The sequence below is a fragment of the Anser cygnoides genome, chromosome 3, assembly GCF_040182565.1.
Source record: "Anser cygnoides isolate HZ-2024a breed goose chromosome 3, Taihu_goose_T2T_genome, whole genome shotgun sequence".
NCBI lineage: Eukaryota > Metazoa > Chordata > Aves > Anseriformes > Anatidae > Anser > Anser cygnoides.
This window is the reverse complement of record NC_089875.1, coordinates 63,771,381-63,791,580: the sequence shown is the minus strand read 5'-3', so window position 1 is coordinate 63,791,580 and position 20,200 is coordinate 63,771,381. Positions and strand designations below refer to the sequence as shown.

Genomic DNA, 20,200 nt, shown 5'->3' with positions numbered 1-20,200 from the left:
CTTCTTGCCTTCAGGATAGAGCCATCTCACAGAGGTATTCTGTGGTGTGAATATGTATATATGATTGGTATAATTAGGATTGTATTCTGTGTTGGTTTAGGCTTTGCCTGAAAGTGTGTATGTATGTATATATAAGTATATATATATTTCAAGTATCATGCATACAACAGATTGCAATCCTTCTTCCTCCCTCTTCCCCAGCCTAGTTAGGCCTCGTGTAGGTCTATTTTGTTCAATGCTCTTTTGCATAACAGACCTCCTTCTAGGTGAAGGAAGTCCGCCCTAGCCGGTGCCATACAATAAGACGGGCCTCCAGCCTTCGGTGTTTTCCGAACAATGCCAAGTGGCAGAAAATAGCCGCCGGAGACCGCTTTGCTCCGGGACCACAGGGGAACGGACCGGCGGCGAGGACGTAGGCAGGTGGCACGCTTGGAAGCACTTTTCGTTGGTAAAGCGGCGAGGCTGGGAATGGGACGAGGCCCAGGGTGAGGGGGTCCCTGCCCCGCCGGGGGACCGCGGGGAAAGTTGCGGAGCTCCGCTCGCCCCCGGCCAGCGCCGGGCTCCCCGCCGCCCACCCGGCACGGCACGGCATGGCACGGCACGGCACGGCACGGCACGGCACGGCACGGCACGGCACGGCACGGCACGGCACGGCACGGCACGGCACGGCACGGCACGGCACGCCCCGCACCGGGGCGGCGCGGCCGGCATCGGAAGGCTGGGGGGGGGGAGCCGCCAACAAAATAATAAAGATAATTAACACGAAAAAGAAGGAGGAAAAAAAAAAAAAAAAGCGCAGCGCATCCCTGCCGAAAGGGCCCAAAATAGCGCCAGGCGGCCGCGCGAAGCCTCCTTATTATTCCCCCGGCGTCGGCGCTCGGGGGAGATGCCGCACCTCCGGCGGAGCCCCTGCTCGGGGCCGGGCTTCGGGGCCGGCTTCGGGGCCGGGGGCCGCCGCCGCCCGCCTCGCCGGGTGCCCCGCGCTGCCGCCGCGCCGGAGCCGCGGCCGCGGGAGGAAGAGCGAGCGGCGGCGGCGGCAGTTTCCCCTTTCCCCAGCCCTGGCTCGGCGGGCGCATGCTCACTTGTGCCCGCAGCCCTGGACCATATTTGTCAGGACTGCTCGAGAGCCGGAGAAAGAGAGAGAGAGAATTTGGGGGGGTAAGGAGCGGCGGGTTCCGAGCCGGTCCGCCAGCCGCGCAGGGAGCGGCGCTGGCGGAGGCCGGTGATGGGTTTTGGTTTCGGCCCTAGGTGAGGATGAAAGTTGGAGAGAGCGCGAGAGATAAAGGGAGAGGCGCACCTCCTCTCCCTCCCTTACGAAACGGAGCCGGGGAAGGGGAGGGGGCTTCTCCCCCAGCACCTCGAGCGGCAGGGATGGAAGTTAATGCCGGGGAAAGTGGGCAAGTGGCTCCCAAGTGGCTGGGGAGCGGCCGGGGCGCCGGGTGTCTCCCGAAATAATAAGTGTGTGAGTGTGAAAGAGGAACAAAAGAAAGAGAGAGGTGCCTCGCATTTCTTTTTCCTTTCCCAAACACACGAAGGGAGTACACGGGGATATATATGCTCGCGTTTATATGCACACACAGGCACGCACGCACGTATGTGGATGTGCATATCTATGTATATGGGGGAGGGAGCCGCTGAAATGCGTCGGGGACGGGAGGGGGGGGGGAGGCTTTTTTCGGGGGGAGGGGGCTCCGAAGGGAGGGGGAAGGGAAGGGGAGAGACATTTTGCAGACTTGCCCCACCAATGAGCTTGTCAGTTGGCTCCATTTAATGCCACTTACGGGGCACCGCCGTGCCGCGGGGAACAATGTGATGCGGGTGCAGCCGCCGGGCTCGGGAAAAGGGGGGCGGGGGGGTCGGGAAAAAGGGGGGGCTGCGGCTTGCGGGGGTGCTCGGGGAGGGCGGGAGGAGGAAGGGGGGGGCCCTGCGCTCCGCGCCCCCCCGGGCCCGGCTCTTTGTTCACACGCACGGGAGGACGGGGCGAAGCGCGGGCGCCGGGGAGGGGGGGGGGGGGCAACGCGCGGCCGGGAGGGGTGTGAGAAAGCCCCGTTTTTTTCGGTCGGAGGCGGCAGGCGGCGGCGGCTGCCGGGAGATACCGGTTGAATGTGCCGTGGGTCCGTTCCCCCCCCCCCCCCCCGCGCGAAGGCCTGCTCAGCGCGCAGCGGAGAGAGTTTGTATTTTCCGTCGCTCCTCCGCACTTTGTCTGGTCGTGCGCGAGAGGTATTTAAAATATAATCATCTCCCAATTTCCGCCATTTTGGGGAAAGTTTGCACACACATGCACATAGCGAAAAAAAAAAAAAAAGAAAAAAAAAAAAAAGCTCGTAGCGATTTAAGAAAAAAAAAAAAAAAGTCTTTTGCTTGAGTGCTCAGTTCCTGCCTCCGTGCGGTGTGTGCGCCTCGCTGGCTGCGGCAGGCACGGCGGCCGGGGGCCGGGGGACGGCGACGACCCCTGCCCGCTGCGGGCTGGGGGCTGCGGGGGGGTCCCCGCCTGTCACCGCCGCTGGCTGCTCGGGGGGGTCCCCGCCGGCCGGCCCAGGGCTGCCGGGGGTGTGCGGCGCTGCCCGCACCCGGGGGGCCCCGAAGGGCCGGGGGGCGGCGGCGGGGGCTGCTGGCCAAGTTGCGTGCCGGGGTCCGGCTGGGGAAGGGGGGGGGGGGGGGGGCGCCGCAGCCGGCCGCCTCTCGTCTCCCCTCCTGTTTTGTGCAGCCGGTGCACGTAACAACAGGATATCGGCACACTTGTTTCTCGCTAACGTGTGTGTGCGAGGCGCTGTTTTCGCGGCGGGGGGAGGGGGAGAAAGATTTTGGGGCGGGGGGGGGGGGGAGGCGCTCCCGCGGAGCGGCCGCCCGGGGCGCGGGGCCGGGGCGAGGCCGGCGGGGGGGCAGCGGCCGGGGCGGGGGGCGAGGCTGCGGGGACCCCGCTTCCCACCCCCATTTCCCCCCCCCCCCCCCGGCTCCGGGCCGGAGCGTGCGAGCGGCGGAGCGTGAGAGAAAAAGTTGCGGCGGAGGCTGGGGTTGCGGGTACGCGGGGCCGAGCGGGGCGGGCGGGGGGCAGCCCCCCGGGGGGGCGAAGCGCCCCTTCCCCTCCTTCCCTTCCCTTCCCCTCCTTCCCTTCTCTTCCCCTCTTTCCCTTCCCTTCCCTCCCTCCCGCGGGAAGGGGTGACTTCTCCGCCGAGGGATGCCCGGAGATTGGCTGCCAGCGGCCGAGGAGCAAATCCCCGCAACCCCTTAGAAAAAGAGAGCTCGCCCCCCTCCTCCTCTTCCTCCTCTTCCTCCTCCTCCTCCTCCTCGCTGGGGGAGGGGAGGAGGGAGGAGAAGGTGAAGTCTTTTTTCCCTTCCACTCGGAGACAAGCCTCCCTTTCTCGGATCCCCGTCTCGGGGTGGGGTAGGGGGGGGGAGAAAAGGACCCGGTAAACAAGCGGAGTCCCTCTCCAGTTGTGCAACTTCCTCAGGAACGCCCGGTACCCGGTTCCTCTCCCACCCCCGCCGCCGCCCCCGGCCCTGCGCTGCGTTGCGGTGCGGCGGGGGGGGGGGGGGGGTCAGGCTGCCCCCGCTCGGTTTCATTGCCGGGGTGGGGCGGGAGAGAAATTTGGGAGAGGAGCGGAGCGACGCTAGAAGCGCTCCCCGTGCCCGCCGCCCCCGGCGCTGCCCGCCTGCAGGGTGCGGAGCGGAGCGGAGCGGCCGCTTTTGTCTCCGCGCTCCAGGGCGAGACGCAGACCTGAGCTTTTTTTTTTTTTTTTTTTTTTTTTTTTTTTCTCTCTCCAGAAAGTTTCAAGTGCAGCAAAACACGCCGTAAAAACTGGCCAAGGAGGGACCTCTGGCGGTAGGCCCCGGGCAGCCGGGCCGGGCCGCGCCGTTCCGGGTGCGCTCCGCTGCCGCCGGCTCCGGGCGAGCGGCTCCGGAGCGGATCCGAATCCGGATCCGGCCGGCGGCTCTCGGCGCCGTTTCGCCGCTTGCCCCGCTCGGACGCGGGGCTGAGCCCGCATGGGAAAAGCTTCCCGGCCACCAGGCCCTTGCTCGGGCGGTGAGGGTTATAATGTGTGTTATTTTGTAATTACCCGCGCCCAATTAGGCGGGCTGCAGGGTGAAATGTAACAAGAGTTGCATTTTCAGTTTGCCTCCTGTTTGGTTCCTTATTTCCCCGGTGCGGCGGAGTGGCATCAGGCGGAGCGGTTTTGCTTTTTGTTTCTGGTCGTGAAGCGCGGCTTTGTAGGGAGTCCCAAAAGTCAGGTGGAAAGCGTAAATGAAACTCGAGAGATGCAAACTCCACTTTACGGTGTTTTAGGAAATTGTCTGCGTTGAGACTCGTCACAGAATTTTCGTGCTGCAAATTTAAAGCCTCCTCAGGCGAGCGGTTCTTTTTACCGAGGAAGTTATCTCATTCCCAGCAGTTCAGATGATTAACATCTGTAAGGGAGAAACTCAGGGAAACTAGCGGTAGAAGGCAGTAAAGCACTCTGTTTAGGTCCTGGTGGTGCCGGGTAGTCGTTTTTTCCCAGCGTGACTTCAGCGGCTTTTGGCTATGGTCTGGTTGGTCTTCTAATGAACGTGGCGTGCTAATGACGGTGGCTGAAGCAGCCGTCTTATTGGATGGGTTTCTGTTGTCAACTGGGCAATTGTAGCGAACTTTGTTTTTATTAGTTGTTGAGTATGTTTCATACTGATTCGTGATTTTTTGCTACATTGTTGCTTTTAAAAGTTACAGCTTTCAAGAAAACGATAACACAATGAATCCTTTTCCTCTGACTTTTTCAGTTCTGTTGTGCATCACTTGGGCTGATGTTTGTGGGTTATTCCATTTGCTCTTCATCTTTTTCATACTGCTGGCAAGTAGGATTATCAAATGTAAGTGATGGGTGTGAGTAACCAGTGATTACGTGACACGAGATTTATCGAGGAAAGTGATAGTGTGTATATAGCCACAGCTTATTGTTGCATCGGTACTGGGACTGCTCAGCGCAGTGGGAAATACGAGTTTTATGAATTGTAGATAAAGGAAGGAGATAAGGATAAATGCAGTAACCAGTATTTAGGAGCTAGAAGAAAGTGCACTAATCGTTTAGGGACTGCAGACCTCGTGGAAGCTGGAAAGAGCAGGCAGAAGCGGAGGAGGAGGGCACAAGTCAGAGAAAAGGAGTGTGCAGAGGCAGAGCGAGTTAACTGGGCAGCTAACTTCTCTTGGTGATGATTTGAAATAGGTCAGGTGATATTCAATGTCAGGGTTTGGTGCGTCACAGTTTTTGAGATGTCTGCACAGGGGAAGGAAGGAGGCATACGTAGAAGTGTTCTCTCACTTTCTGTGCCTGGTTCAGGGAATTAAGAGAAATTCACAAATGGGATTTCAGAGCTGTTGTGCTTCAAGCCTTACGGTCTGAGTAGCTTACACCTCCATTCAGGATGGCACAGCTTGTAACAAGCAGAGGAGACACTTCTTCAGAGCAAGGTGTGGGTTCTCTGAATGAGTTGAAAGCTGTGGGTGGTAAATTTCATTAGCTGGTGGGATAATTTCGGCATTGGGTAAATACTGGTACTACAGTGCTCTGTGGGTATTTGAAAGTGATGCAGTAGCCAAAGCCTGTGTGTAACAGTAAATGTTACGCAGTTTCTAGCTCTGGTACCTGTGTTGGCAGAGACCAGGTTCAGGTGGAGGCATCATAAACCTTTCTTAGCACTGGTGCAGGCTTGCTTTTATCAGAGAGCACAGTCTGCAGTTTGTATTGCATGTGGCCAGGTTCCTTCTGTGAGGAAACAGACTAAGCCTACCTGCTGGGAAGCAAGACCAAACACAAACAGTGTCCCTGGAGAACCTGGCAGGCAGAAAAGCAGCAATAGGTAAAATAAGAGGAAATAATACTAAGGGGGCATCATCAACAGGAAATCTGATCTGATTTCTGTTACAAGTGCTAAGAAGGGCAAAGAATTTTAAGCTTAGGTCCCTCTGTGAATGCCATTCCCCCCTATATAGCTCATCTTTAAGATAATTTGTTTGTAATAAACTTCATGTGCAACAGGCAAAATAGTGAAATTGACTCAAACAGCTCTTCAACACACAGAACAGAAGAGTGGCAGAACTGGTGAAAAATAGTTTTTGAAAGCTACTTGAAAAATGAGATTTTGAAGGAAACGTGTAATCTGCAGATACTTCTTTTAATGAAACATTAAAAAGAATTAAAACCTTAAATAGATATTTAAAAAGCAGATATTAAAACACAGTGGATAGCCTCAAAGCATTTTACCATTTCCTGCTCTGTTCCTGTTGTGGTTGTTTTTCTTTAAGTAAAGAATCAGGTGCAAAAAGATAAAGGGTGAGAAAGAGATGAGTGTGTGGTGTACCCTGCTGGAGCAGATGATCATGAGAAGGAAAGCCGGGCTCACCCCCTTACACCGAGTAGGAAGTACTGCTCTCTGCTCTGCGCTGTAGCTATGCGTGACTTTTGGCTTTCCTTTGCTGTTGCTGTTGTTGTGAAGCTAGCTTAAAACGAAGTCTGTCTAAAACAAAAGGGGAGCTTGTGCTGTGTGGGGTAGTTCTGTGTTTGCCTTGGGCAGGGGGATGATTCAGCCCTGGTCACTTTCCCACCCTTATATGCTAAAGTAGACAACGATGTATCCACTCATACTCTACTGCCAGAGGTTGGTTGGTGTGTTCACAGCTCTGGTACACGGCATTGTCTCCTGCTGATCCTGCTGATTTCCCCTGTGTGCAGGAAAACCACGTCCCTCCTGTGTCCCTTCAGCCTGTGGACGCTATGCTAAGCAGCCTTCTCCTTGGAGATGACCAAAATTATCACCTGCGGTGTTAGGACAAAAAAATGGTGCCTCTGTTTCCACAAACGTCTATTAGGACTGGTGTCTCCAGCTGCCTGGGTGCCTCGAAGGCAGAGGGGAGATTGCTGTGGTTATCAGGACATCACCTTCTCCCTCTTTGTCCCTTGGACCTCACCCTTCCCACTGATTGCTTCCACCTCCTCTGTCTCCATGTCCCGGGTTTTACCTCTCCAAGGAAGAGCTGATAGCCTGGGATGGAAGCAGACACCAGCTTCCTCTCCTGGAGAAAGGCTGCTTGGCTTTCCTGGCGTGGTACTTGTAGAAGTCCTCAAAAGTAAAAATAAAAACACACAGGAATGCATAAAAAAAAAAAGGCATACCGACACGGGCAGGTTATGCCCATCTGGTGGTGCTGACTACTGGCTTTACTGTTGAAACCTCCTCTCTCTGCTGCCTGGTGACCTGTGTTGAATTGGGCCCAGGGGTCAGAAATCATGTACGGTGCTACCTCGTGCTTCTCAAAGGTGGCATCTGAGACTTTCAAAATTTGGGTAGGTGTTGGTTAATTTTTTAAGCACTAACTGAAAGAAAAATTCTTCTATTATTACTTTTTGACGTACTCAGTACAAAACTCTATAATTACTTCAGAAACTACTTACAAGTTTAACTGGCATATCCTCGCCTATTTCTTTGGTTTAAATCTTTAAATAGAGAATCTTTCACCAGGTGAATCCATCTCGTTTTTAGTGCTCTTATTCTCGTTAAGTATCAGCCCTGTGAAGTACTCATTTATTGCTGAACCAATTGGTAAAAACAAAGGTTTTTCTAAAGGATGTGTGTAATCTTATTTCATATGCATGCTTAGTTTAATGAGTTTACTGTGTATGTCTAAAACAACATTAGTGTTGAAATATTAAAATGCAGCACACTCCTATAGACATTGCAGCTTACAGCTGTGAAGACTGAAACACAGTTGCATCCCTAATAGTGGAGTTTGGAGATGTTTTTGGAAGGTGACTGTTTCAAGTTCTTACTATGATGGCCTTACCTTCACGCCAGATGGCACTCACTGACAGGCATCGGCACAGCACGGTCGTTGCTTGGCCCTGTATTCATCTAGCATTTTTACTACTTTCTGGGAGTGTTGTAGCGACAGAAATGATAGCAAATGAAATTATTATGGAAGGAGTTATACTAGTTCAAAGAGCTACATCAGAGCTTTAAAAATGAAAATGAAAATGAGTAGATAAGACGTTCAGGAGTTTTCTTTCTCCTGTGATTTAGATGTATATATTGCAATGATTTTGTCCTTTCTTTTAGTCTCACATAGCTGTAATAATGTAATAGGTCTTTTTCTCCCTTCTTATTATCATTAGTAGAGGGATGTAGACTGATCTTTCATCTGTTCAAACTCAGGAAAGCTGGAAACAGATATTTTGTTAAATGTAATTCCTTTTGGTAAATTCATTTCTATCTGCATCGCCCTGTAACCTTTTCATCCCCAACAAGAACATTTCTGAAAGCTGCAGAAAAGGACCATTATGTGAAAGTACAAGTTGTACCTTTGATATTAATTTTAAGAGGAAAACAATAATGAATACCTTATCAAACAATAGAATACATCCTTATTTCTGATTGTTACCTAAGAAAACTCTGTTAGGTGCAATTAATTTAAAATTTGTGTGTTCTCTTAAGATAAATGTGCCCTGTACCTTTCTATTACCAAGATTTTACTTTGACTTTTTCAGGCAGTTTACATCCTGCATCAGCAGGCTAGGCTGCAAGGCTTTTTCCCTGTGTCCTTTTCTTTTTTTTTTTTTTTTTTTTTTTTTCCAATTGATTCTATTACAAAGCGTGTCTGTAATGTAAGTGGCACCATCAGAGATGCCAGGACAACATGATGCAACGGCTCACTGTTGCTCCTCTCTTCAGGACAGCCTCTGCTGCAAGGAAACACTTCCCCACCAACTCCCGAGCCTCTTCCCATTTTTCATTATTCCTTCTGCAGAAACCTTTGGAACATATTTGCCATAATAAACCATGGAGGGGTTGAGTGCAGTGTCTGCTAAATAGGATGGTAATTTAGGATTACTTAGAAACTTCAGTTAATACAGAAAGCAGCTTTGTCTGTGCTTAGCTCGCCTAGCTGTGGGTAGCTCATCACACCAGCGTGCCTGGAACAGTGTGCTTTATGTCCCCCTTCATGTATTTCTGGGTAGACCGAATTTTCAGCTATTTCTTAGCAGCTTAGGTCTTGTGTTTTTGTGGGAATGTCTATGTCCCTGCCACCAGGCTGCTGTTGAGTTTGGTGCCAGCTCGCTCGAGTTGCTCTGCTGCTGTGCTGAAGACTGGATTCCTGGTGGGCTTCAGCTCTACAATGCCCCATGCCCGGGCTCAGATAGAGACTGCCCAGGTTGTGTTGTGGGAGCTGCCCTAAGGTAGGGTGGCAGGTATTACCTGGTAGAGATTTTAAAAGACAAGGTCTAGGGATTTAGGGAATTTCTCAGTTTGCACTGAATTTGTGTGGGTTTATTGATGTATTTTAAAATGAATTTTTGTGCATTGACAGTATGTTTTTCAGTATTATCTCATAGAGGATTACTAAAATGAGGGATCAAAAAGACACTTTAAATGATGTACTTCTTAATTCAAATGTGTCACGTGAAGCCCGTGTCCTTTTGTCAGAGAGCCTTCTGTAGGCACAGAGGGCTGTTGACCCCATCTCTGAGCCCTGCCTGACGTGTGGAGCGAAGGGGAGCACAGATGCTTTCACCATGAGCGGTGGTTCCTGACTGAAGTCCTGCTTCGGAGCAGCTGTGTGCTGGCTGTAGTGTAGCGAAAGTGCTGATGGTGTGAGGTGTTGCTCGGGGTGGTAAAGACTGTACGGTCCTGCTGCACATGAGAAGGAAACTGAGGAGAAACGCAAGGGAGATCATACTGCAGACACAATGCTGGAGTAGTACCTCTCTGTAGTGGTGGTGTTCCATTGATTGGTGCATTTTTTCTAATGAAGAACATGTAAATTTGAATATTTTTCACACAGCGGAATTAATTAGCTAAGCATTTTTCTCCTAAAACTTTCAGTCGAAAACTTCTGGAAGACCTGCATTTCCTTCTGCTTGGTTTGCATCTTCTTCTGTTATCTGTGAGTGAACAAATGTTATGCTCAGTCTTTTTTTTTTTTTTTTGGGGGGGGGGAAATTTCAGATTTTTAGAGTATTAATAGACACTCATGGAAACTTGATTTTAGGAGTGGGACCTAAGTTAAAAGTTTAAACAAATTAAAAAACAAGGTCAAGCAACCAAGGAAACTTGTCTACCTATTTGAATTTCAAATACCGATCCTTGCAGGGAAAGTTTGCAGGCAGTCTGCAGACAGAGTATGAGGTTTAGAAAGTGTTTGTTAAAGAGTTTAGAAAGTATTAGTTTGAAAAGAGGGAAGCTTTTGCTGATAGTTCACAAACTGAAGACAGAACTCATTTTGCAACAGATTGCTTCAGCTGCTAGGCACAGCACAGAAGTCCCAGAAAGAAAATGAATGAGTCAGATTCCACATCAAGAAAATATTAAATTAGGTGTCAGGACACAAATTTTAAGATCAGTGGGTTTCTAAGAAGCAGAAAGGAAGAATTTGGTGCTAGTCCCAAATGGCTGCTAAAACCATTTGCAGTTCAGTGTAATTGATGTCATCTTTGTGATGGTGAGAAGTGCTGGGCCAAAGGCAAGGGCCAGTGGCATGTGTAATGCAAGTGTTGCTTGTGCAGGTTTTTGGAGGTAAACGCTTACCACGGGATGGGGTGTCCAAATCCACTCTTTCTGAAGATAAATATTTTCTCTTCTGTTTCTACTGTACTGAAGCAGAGGGATCTGGTAAAATAAGGTCTTGCAAAGCTGAAGTTTCCCTCCTGTGTATGTACTTGTCTACGTCTAAATGAATTTTACAAATACAAATCAAATATTTGGTGAAACTATATGGAGACAGGCAAGGAACATCTGGGTCTCCTGAGTCACACAATGAAAATGACAGACAGTTTCAAATTCATTTTGTAATTTTAATTTGAACTTGGGTAAATCTTTCCCATCAGCGTGTTATGAGATATTCAGTAAAACCTTAATATCTTCTATACTTAATAAGTTCTTTAAATCAGTTCTGAATATATTTCTGTCTCATGTTCCCCAGAACAAATGGTTTTCTTTAGGTGTACTTAACATGTGTTTTCCCCATGTCAATTTATTTGCAATTGGAAATTTCTCATTTCTCTCCAGTTCTCATTGCTAACCTCCTAGCGTATAAAGCAGGGATTACATTTTATGGTTTTCCAAAGATTTTCCCTTGTTTATCATTGTCATCACTTGTCCACATTGTCAGCATACTGAGAAGTGTTTAATACTAATCCATGGAGTGCTTTTGAAGAAATGTCCAGTGAAATGATTATTAAACCATTTTTAGCATTTTCAGATTTTTTCTTCTTATTCTTTTTTAGTGCATGCATCATGAATGAATCTGCCGCTAGTGGAAATGGTCAAGAGTTTGATGTATTTAGTGCTATGGACTGGAAGGATGGCATAGGTACTTTGCCGGGAAGTGACTTAAAGGTAAGATTTGTAATTTTTAATAAGAAAGATACGAATTTTAAATGCCAGAGGAGTGTATTTCACAAGCTGGTGTGTAGGTATCTCCTTTCATGAATAAAACATGAATCTGCAGCTCCGAGTTAAGAGACTGTAGCCTGTTAGCTTTTAGCTCTGGAGTTTCTTGATTCAGTTTCTGGTGCTGGCAAAGACAACAGCCATCCCCGTAGGAAGGCATAAATTAGCACTGCCTCACTATACAGACAGAAGTAATCAAGTGCACAAGAAATCTCAAAATTTAAGTATGAAAATTCAGTCCACTTACATTGCTGTCTCACTAAGAATCTCTGTACTGTCACTGACTTTCACGGTCTCATATTCTTAGTTCTTTTTATTTCTAAAAATAGTTTATTTTTTTTTCTGTGCTTTTGTCATGTGGGTGCCTAGCAAAATGAATAAAATGAGTGCTTCTAAGGTTGGTATAGTTTAGAAATTAGAATGGCATTGGAATAGTTCTTTTAATTAAATTTTTCACACTGCATGCATTTACCCACGTAAATTATAACAATTCTGTTTTCAAAATATTTTATGTATTACATTTTTTTTTTTTTAAATGTACTACTTTTTACCATGTCCTCATCTGCATTAGCTAAAAATACAGCTTTGGTATTAAAGATTTCTTGCATTATTTTTCCTGTTGATTGTAGTTGATATTTTCCTATAATTCCATTTAGACTAACATTGATGAGGTTTTCTCACAGTCTGCTTTTTAATTGAAATCTCACAAATTTGTTAGAAACTGTGAGTTTTTAAAGGAACTTTATATCCCTTGGTGCCTAATAAAATTTCTTGTGTTGAAAAGTTAGAAACGTGTGAAATCTGGGATACATGTGTTGTGCATGTTTTTTGTTTGTTTGTTTGTTTGTTTTGTTTTGGTTTGTTTGTTTGGTTGGTTGGTTGGTTTGGTTTGTTTTTAGAAAACAGAATCATAGAATAAAGTCACAGATTAATTTTCTTTGGAAAGAAGCTCAAGACTTTCTAGTCTGACACGTCATTCAAAACAGGGCCAATCTAGATCAGGATGCTCCGTGCCTTCTCCAGGACAGGTCAGACTGTCTCTAGGGCTGGAAATTCCACCACCTCTGGGCAAACTGTTCCAGTATTTGACTACTCTCATGGTGTTTTTTTCCTTTCTCTGATAGGATGCGTGGCAGAACATCCTGAGTTGGAAGACCCACAAGGATCATCAAGTCCAACTCCTGGGTCCACACACGGCCACTCAAAAACAAGACCCTGTGTCTGGGAGCATTGTCCAAACACTTCTTGAACTCTGGCAGTCTCAGTGCCATTACCACTGCCCTGGGGAGCCTGTCTGGGTGCAGAACCTTTCCCTAACACCCAGCCTGAACCTCCCCTGTCCCAGCTCCATGCCGTTCCCTCGGGTCCTATCACAGGTCACCAGAGAGAAGAGATTTGCATACTGTGCCAATGCACATGACATCCTGTGCACTGAAGGCAGTATTTAGTAAAACAAAAATATTTTTAACAGTACATTTTAGCAGTACAGCCAAACACCCAGAAGTACTGATTCCTTATGCTGATACTGCCTTGGTATAAGGGGATGAGATTATCCTCCAGAAAAAACTTTCCCCTTTAGGAGCTTGTGCCTGTTGCCTGGATCCATCCTCTTTATATCTTCGCATTGAGTACTTGAAGACAGCAGTTAAATCTCTCCTTTTGTTCTTAAGATGGAACAAGCAAGTTTCCTCAGCATTTCCTAACCTGTCATCTGATGCAGCCTCTGTTTGTTCTGGTGGGCATCTGTGGGACTTGCTCCCATACATCAATGTCTTTCTCGTACTGGATGCAGCAGTCTGTATCTGGTCTCACCAGAACTGAGCTGAGGTGAATAGTCAGATGCCTTGACCAGATGGCTACCCTCTTTCTAAAACAGCTCCAGATGCTTTTGGCCTTCACTGCCTGAGGGAACGTCATGAAGCTGCAACACAGGAGGGTCAGGCTGGGTGTTAGGAAAAGGTTCTTCACTCAGAGGGTGGTCGGGCACTGGGACAGGCTCCCAGGGAAGTGGTCATGGCCCTGAGCCTGCCAGAGTTCAAAAAGTCTTTGGACAACGCTCTCAGACACATGGTCTGATTTTTGGGTGGTCCTGTGAGGAGCCAGGAGTTGGACTCAATGGTCCTTGTGGGTCCCTTCCAACTCAGGATATTCTGTGATTCATTTCTGCCATGGTGTGTTGTCTTGTGTTCAGCTTGCCCTCTGGGATCCACTGGCCTTTTTCTGCAAAGCTGCTTTCACACAGCCAGTGTCAGGCTGTACTACTGCATGCTTTTATTCCATCCCAGATGCAAGGCCTTGCATTTGTTTCTGCAGAACTTTATGAGATCTTGGTAGCCCATTTCTTCAGTGTGTAGAGGTGTTTTTTTCTGAACAGCAGCAGCCCAGCCCTCCAGTGTATCAATGACACTCTCCAATTTGGTAATTTGCTTTTGCTGCCCATACACATATAGAACCCTTTCTTGTTGACTTTGCTATTTTCTTCTCCTGCTGAGCTTTGGCTTTCCTAATTCCATCGTTGTACTCTTGGGCAATATCTCTGTACACCTTCTAATGTATAATGTTTCCCCAGTGTTACCTTCTGCATACTTCCTTTTCTGTTAGTTTAAAGTCATGAGTTCCCAGTTCATTCATGCTGGCCCTCATCCACATTTCCTTAACTTCTTGCACATTGGCATACATCTTGTGGTATGAAAAGGTTGACCCTGGAGATACGTAGCTTGCCTGGGCCCATTTACCTTTTCAAAATCTGCTCTCCTGAAATTCAGTGCTGTTATTTCATTGTTCATTTTGCTCGCTTCTCTCAGGATTTCAGACTCCACCATCTTGTGGTCACTGCTGTGAAGGCTGACATCAGCCTTCATGTCCCTAACCAGTTCTGTATTTTTTAATAAGTTCACAATTTTGAAATACCTTTATATTTTAATAAGAGAAATTGTGTTAAAGGCAAGCATAACACCGAAAAGTTGGAAGAAGGAACAAGAGGGTACAAAGCAAGAAAATATAATATCATATAAATCACTAGTACTTACTTTGTTCAGTTCTGGTTGCCCTGTGTCAAAAGAAACAAAACAGAGGGAAAGGTTGGGTCATTAATTAGAAGAGGAATGGGAAAGCTCTACTAAGCACAAAGCAAGTAAAATAACTAAGGAGGTGTAGCTGAGTGTAATTTCAAGAAATCATGTAAGATTCTTCACATCCTGGAGGAAAGCCTGGACTTCATTTTAAGGTTGTTCTTATGGCCAGCTGATTATTAGGGCACAAACAAGATACTAGATTTTTGGACAGAGGTTCATTCTTTAGTCCAGGCATTAGAGAAATAATGAGAGGTGAGATGGTGATGACATAGAATAATGAAAGATTATTCTTCAGAGACGACAGGCCAGGTAGCATTTTTCTTTGTTTATTTGTTTGTTTTTAGTAATGCAAGAGCAAGGAGCTACTCAAGGAAACTGAAATGAAGCCATTCTAAAACTGACTGAAGGAAGAATATTTTCCAACAATGCAAAATTACCCTGAGGAGCTCAGTGGACCAGAGAATATCAAGACTCAGTGAAGACTAGACATTCATGTAAATAACAAAACAATTAAGGGTGTTAGAATAGTAAGGATTTTAAGCTTTCAAAACAATTGTAACAACTTATTTTTCAAGGTTGCTTCTAAATAATGACAGTGAAAAGGGTGACTAATCTCTTGAAGCCGTAAACATGCTCATAGAAAATACATTATGTTCTTTGTGGAATTCTGAGAATAGGGTTGATTTGAATGGTCTACCTGAATTTTCCCATTTAAAGCCTATTTTAATACTGTGTTCTAGACCTCAAGAAAATGGCCTTATGTAGCAGTTACTTCTTGTAAAGTTGTATGTGTCTTTAAAAAAAATTTAATATCCTTGTTCCACTAAAGACATCAAACCATTGCCATGTATTTACACTGAAATACAATTGAAAAATGCAGTGAAAACCCTGTAGTAGCCGTGTGCACAAATCCAAAGATTGTATTTTTCTTGATTGGTAATAGATTGGAGTTCCTGTTTTTTATGCAATAAATAATATGCGATAGCTCAACTCTGTAATGAGTAATGCATTGCTCACATACCCAGCCTCATCAACAGAGGTTATCAGGCAAGCATAGCTGATATAGCTGTATGTAGCTAGCAAGAGGAACCATTTTTTTTTAAGAAACACTTCATTTTTGTGAATACAAGTTGCTCTGTAAATGAAGCCTGGTGAAAACCATTTTAAGTAATGTCAAACACTTGAAATATTTACAAATAACTTTTCTCAATGTTCTCTAGACTTTGTTCATATTTAACTTTTCTTATGATGCAGAAGAACAACCAGATATAGGTAATTACTCTTTTTTTCTTTTTGTTATAAAATCCTATGGCCAGTTTCATGCCTACTAGACTTCAGTGAGATAGACTGCACCAGGGGGCAGTCATTTCCCAGCTTAATGAAAATGAGGGAGCCGTGTCAAGCCTCTGTTCTCAGCCATCCTATGGTCTCTTATGTATACGTCTGTACCAAAATCAGTAAAATGCTGAAAATGTTCTCTTCCTATGATTTTGTGCCGTGTTAGTTGTTAGATTTTTGTCATCCATAATTGGAGGAGGCTGTACAAACACATTCTCATAACAGATTTCCTTAAAACTTGTTAGTAAAAATAGGCTTAAAATTGTTAATATTTCTTGAACACTGTTCTGAGCATTCTCTATGACAGATGAATACTGAATATTTGTGGAAAATGCTAGAATTTCAAATTATACAGGGGAAAAGGAGAATTAAAAATTATACAGCATGATGCACTGTAGACCAGGAAGAAAAATTTTAACATTGTATATTGGGAGTTCTTTCAAGATGTGTAAATAAAACAGAAAATTCCAGTTTAAAATAGTTTACAAATCACGGAATGCCTTCATGTGGCAGGCTAAGTAATATATGCTCTGAAAAATGTCAGTGCTCACCAGTTACTCTGCATGGTGTGAATGTGAATGTGAAATACTTTTTTTTTTTTTTTTCTTGAAATCCGTGTGCTGAGTGCAGGCAGTAACACTATCACTTCAAGATTTAAATGTACTCATTAAATTGGAAAAGCTGTAATAATTTATAATTACTTCCTATCATGGTGACAGAAGTTTATGAAGTACTTCATAATGAGTTTGATTTCCAGTGCTTGTGCTTTGAAAGTAAACTGTTACATACTGCATGGACAGAGTTTTGGTCATCATTTCCAACTTGCAAATTGTGATTGCACTGAAAAAAGAGATAAAAATAAATTTGATGGTGAAGAAATTAACATGTAGATAGATCTGGGCAGCTAATATTGCAGAAAACCAGCTATAATAGTGGAACATGAATGGTAGAATAATGGTCAGCTAAGGAGCAGTGCTGGGTGTTTCCAGCCAAGAAAGTAAGGAAGGTAGGCGTGATTCAGAGCGCCGTGTTTTGGACTTCACAGGTGCAACAGCTCAAGACAGTAGCATGCATCTTTCCACCTGCCCGTTCTAAAATCCATTCACTCTGTAGTGAGATAATTAACGTTTTGAAAACAAGTTACTTTTTTCTCATGTGATTATACGGCAGAAACACCAGCAGTGTTTCAGGCAGTGACTAACTGCAGTGCTTTCTTTGTGTAAGGCCAGTTCTCTTCTCCTGCAGTATCATGGGCTACACTTAAAATCAGAGGAGCCAGTTCTCCATCAGGCTGAGGGTTTCTGCAGGAAACATCAACTACTGGGCACCAGCTAAATAGCTGCCCTACCAGGAAGGCATATTTAAGAGAGGTGCTGGATTCTCTTCAGGGAAGCTGGGAAGGAGTAGTATAGGGAGGAGAAAGCAAGGCAGGATACACTTTTCTTGGATCATGTGTGAGCCCGAGCAGATGTACCTAGTGGTCTTTCACCACCTGGAAATACCTTTCTTCTCTTGCATTCTAATGTAATTACTCAGCCCGTGCTGTGCATTCATTGCCATGGATTTTTGGTTAACTCTGTGCATTGCGATAAAATGTGATGTCACCTTTACCTTTGTAAAAAAGAAAGACCAGCCAGGAAATTTTACTATTAAAATTGCTAAAACTCCAAAGTCAAGAAATGCCAGAATTAAGTTTGCCTTTGGATCTTTAATTGGGCTTCCCCATGAGTAGTCATGAGTCCCCATGAGTCATTAGAGTCTTTACTTATTGGATCACATGCTATTTTACCACAAAATCTGCTACACTGAAGAAATGGGAATGAAACATGGTTATTTAGTAAATAGTGATTTTCTACTGCATTGTTTGCTGTTTATGCTCTGAGAATTGTAAATACCCAGGCAGAGGATTTCAGGAAGAAAAAGGAATAGTTTTGTGATTGGTGCAGGTCAACACCACACAGGAAGGCTTGGTGCTGTATTTGCTCATACCACAGCCTTCCTATGTGGTGCTGAACGACTCGCTGAAACCAAAACTTTGGCAGGTAGCCATTTGTTTTGTATTTGTCATTTGTTTGGTTTCCCTGGGAGATATTAACATCTGGTATTTAGAAATGTTCTGGCTGCAATAATTTGGAGCCAGGGGTGCTCTATAGGTCAGGTTCTGGATCAATAAGCATCTTGGCAGTCAGGAGCATAAACATGTCCAACAGAGCCTTGACTTCTGGCTCTGGCATGGATTTATGTGTTATCTTAAGAAAACCTCTTTGGTTACAATTTCCTAGTCAAGTGGAGATAAGACAGACTGAGTTTGCAGTGGGGAGACATCACTGAGAAGCCCTCTGGTGCTAAGATTATTCTTGAGAAATCTGGAGGGAAAAGTTTGAAGAGACTGAAAATGTCTAAGAATAAATTAGCTAATAAGAATAAATTAGCTAATAGCTAAGTTTCCTCCAGACAAGACTGAGGTTTGGGGAAATGTCAATCTTTTACTAGAGGTATACATATGTCAGTCTCTCTTACTAAAATTTTATGTTTGCTGATGGTACCTAGGCTTTCATCGGAGAGTGATAAAGAGAATGTTCCTTTTATTATTTGAGGGGCACAAGTTGTAATGTGATAGTAATCCTTTCAACTGTTTCTTGTTTGTGCCTGCCAGGATAGGAGAGAAAGTTTGCTTTTGCATACAGATTGTTAGCTCTTCTTTATTACTTCAGGATCTGCTTATTGCAGTGGTACTGAAGCTCTTAAAATCAATTGAGGATTGCTTGAAGTACCTGACTTCCTTGCTGACAGCATCATGACAGAAATGAGTGATTCCAGTGTGGGGGTCGTGGATCAAAATCACTGCCTGTTGATCGTGGTGTGGAATTTAATCTTTGCTGCTGATGATTTAGGGAGGTCTAAATAGCCCAGGGTCCTGCTTAGCTTGTTTGTCTTTTGCCATGTTGGAGCGTGCAGGCTGGATCTGTCCTCATCTCTAAATGAGGGGAATAGCCAGGTACTGGGACTCATTTCCCTAACCTTCTGTATACATGAAAGAATCAAAATTTTGTGACCAGACAAGATCCAGAAGTCAGGTGCTTGACAAGGACTTTGAAACAAGCTGGGAGCAGAGGTCTCAGACTGATGAAGAGCTAGGAAGAGGTATTCTTGTTTCTTTTTGTGAGTGGCTGAGAACAGACATATTGTTTCAGGAGTAATTTTGCAATGCATTGTAACAGTAATTGATAGAGTGCCTCAAGCTTTTTAAATACATACTCCTTGTTATTTCAGGTTTGTTGTTTGTTTGTTTGTTGTTTTTTTTTTTTTTTTGAAGAAAATAAGCAGTCAATCTGCTTTCAAACAATGGAGAGTAAATAAGACTGACATCACTAGTTGAAGAAAGAGTATAAAAATACCCAACAGCTGCCTCATTTTCTGAATACTATCCAGCCCGTGCCTGAGGCAGGGGTTCTGTGGAAAAAATAGTATGTGATCATTCATGTGAAGACTTCATCACACACACACACACACACACACACACAGAAAAAGGGGTATGGTTGAATAGACAAGTTCTGACGTTTACTAATTTATTCAGATTAAATAATATTTTTTAAAAGTTTGGCATGTAATAGGAGATGGTTGGACATACAATGTCTATAGGCGATTCCTTTGCTCTGAAGAGAGGAAGAGCTGTAGAATGCCAGAAAGGCCTTAATTTGTATGAGCAGTCTCTCTGAAATCACTGGGGATGTTCAGGATTGAAATCAAGAATGTTTGCTAGGTAGAGATCAGAGTATAGTTTTTTGTATTCCCGGTGTCCCAGGGCCCTCTTTACAGAGTGTTGTATAATTCCATTACTTAAGTCCAGTTATTTCATAGACATGATGAGCATTTACCCAATCTATTTTTTTTGGATAACACAAAATTTGCAGGTTTCATCTGAGCTAGTCCATAATCACACTGCTTTGTGGTCAAGATAAGTTTTATTCTTGAAGTTACTGTCAGGGTGCAGTAACAATTGTATTCATTGCTATGAATTCTGTGTCCTAATCTTGCCCAGTAGATGGTACTGTTGGCCATGTTTTGTAATTTATTTTAAAGTGTATTAAAATTCTTTTTCTTTTTTTTTCTTCTTTGTCTTCTGCATTTGATATGCTCTTTTTTTTTTTTTTTTTTTTTCCTTTTTATTTCTGCCTCCTCTCCCACATAATATTTTTACCTCATAGAAAACAACAGTAGTCTTTATTCTGGTTTGGTCTCTGTGTGTACTGATGAGATCTCACACATTCCTAAAAGGGCAGAAGTAACAGTATGTTGAGTTAATAAGATCTTTGTTGCTCTGAAGTATACACGTACGGTAGCAGGGAATTAATTTAGAATGGGTTGTATAT

The 20,200-nt window shown here is 45.2% G+C and overlaps 1 protein-coding gene across 11 annotated transcripts in view; it reads left to right on the top strand.

Moving 5' to 3' along the window:
• The first annotated feature begins 1,006 nt into the window (after window positions 1-1,006).
• The window catches only part of L3MBTL3 (L3MBTL histone methyl-lysine binding protein 3), an 87,497-nt gene continuing 68,303 nt past the window's right edge, over window positions 1,007-20,200 (top strand). The window contains exons 1-3 of one of the 11 annotated variants that reach the window (XM_048048096.2): window positions 1,029-1,158; window positions 9,850-9,910; window positions 11,250-11,361. In XM_048048096.2, the coding sequence (XP_047904053.2) occupies window positions 11,260-11,361 (102 nt within the window). In that variant the 5' untranslated portion in view covers window positions 1,029-1,158; window positions 9,850-9,910; window positions 11,250-11,259. The other 10 variants (XM_066994302.1, XM_048048098.2, XM_048048094.2 and 7 more) reach the window with 10 other exon arrangements.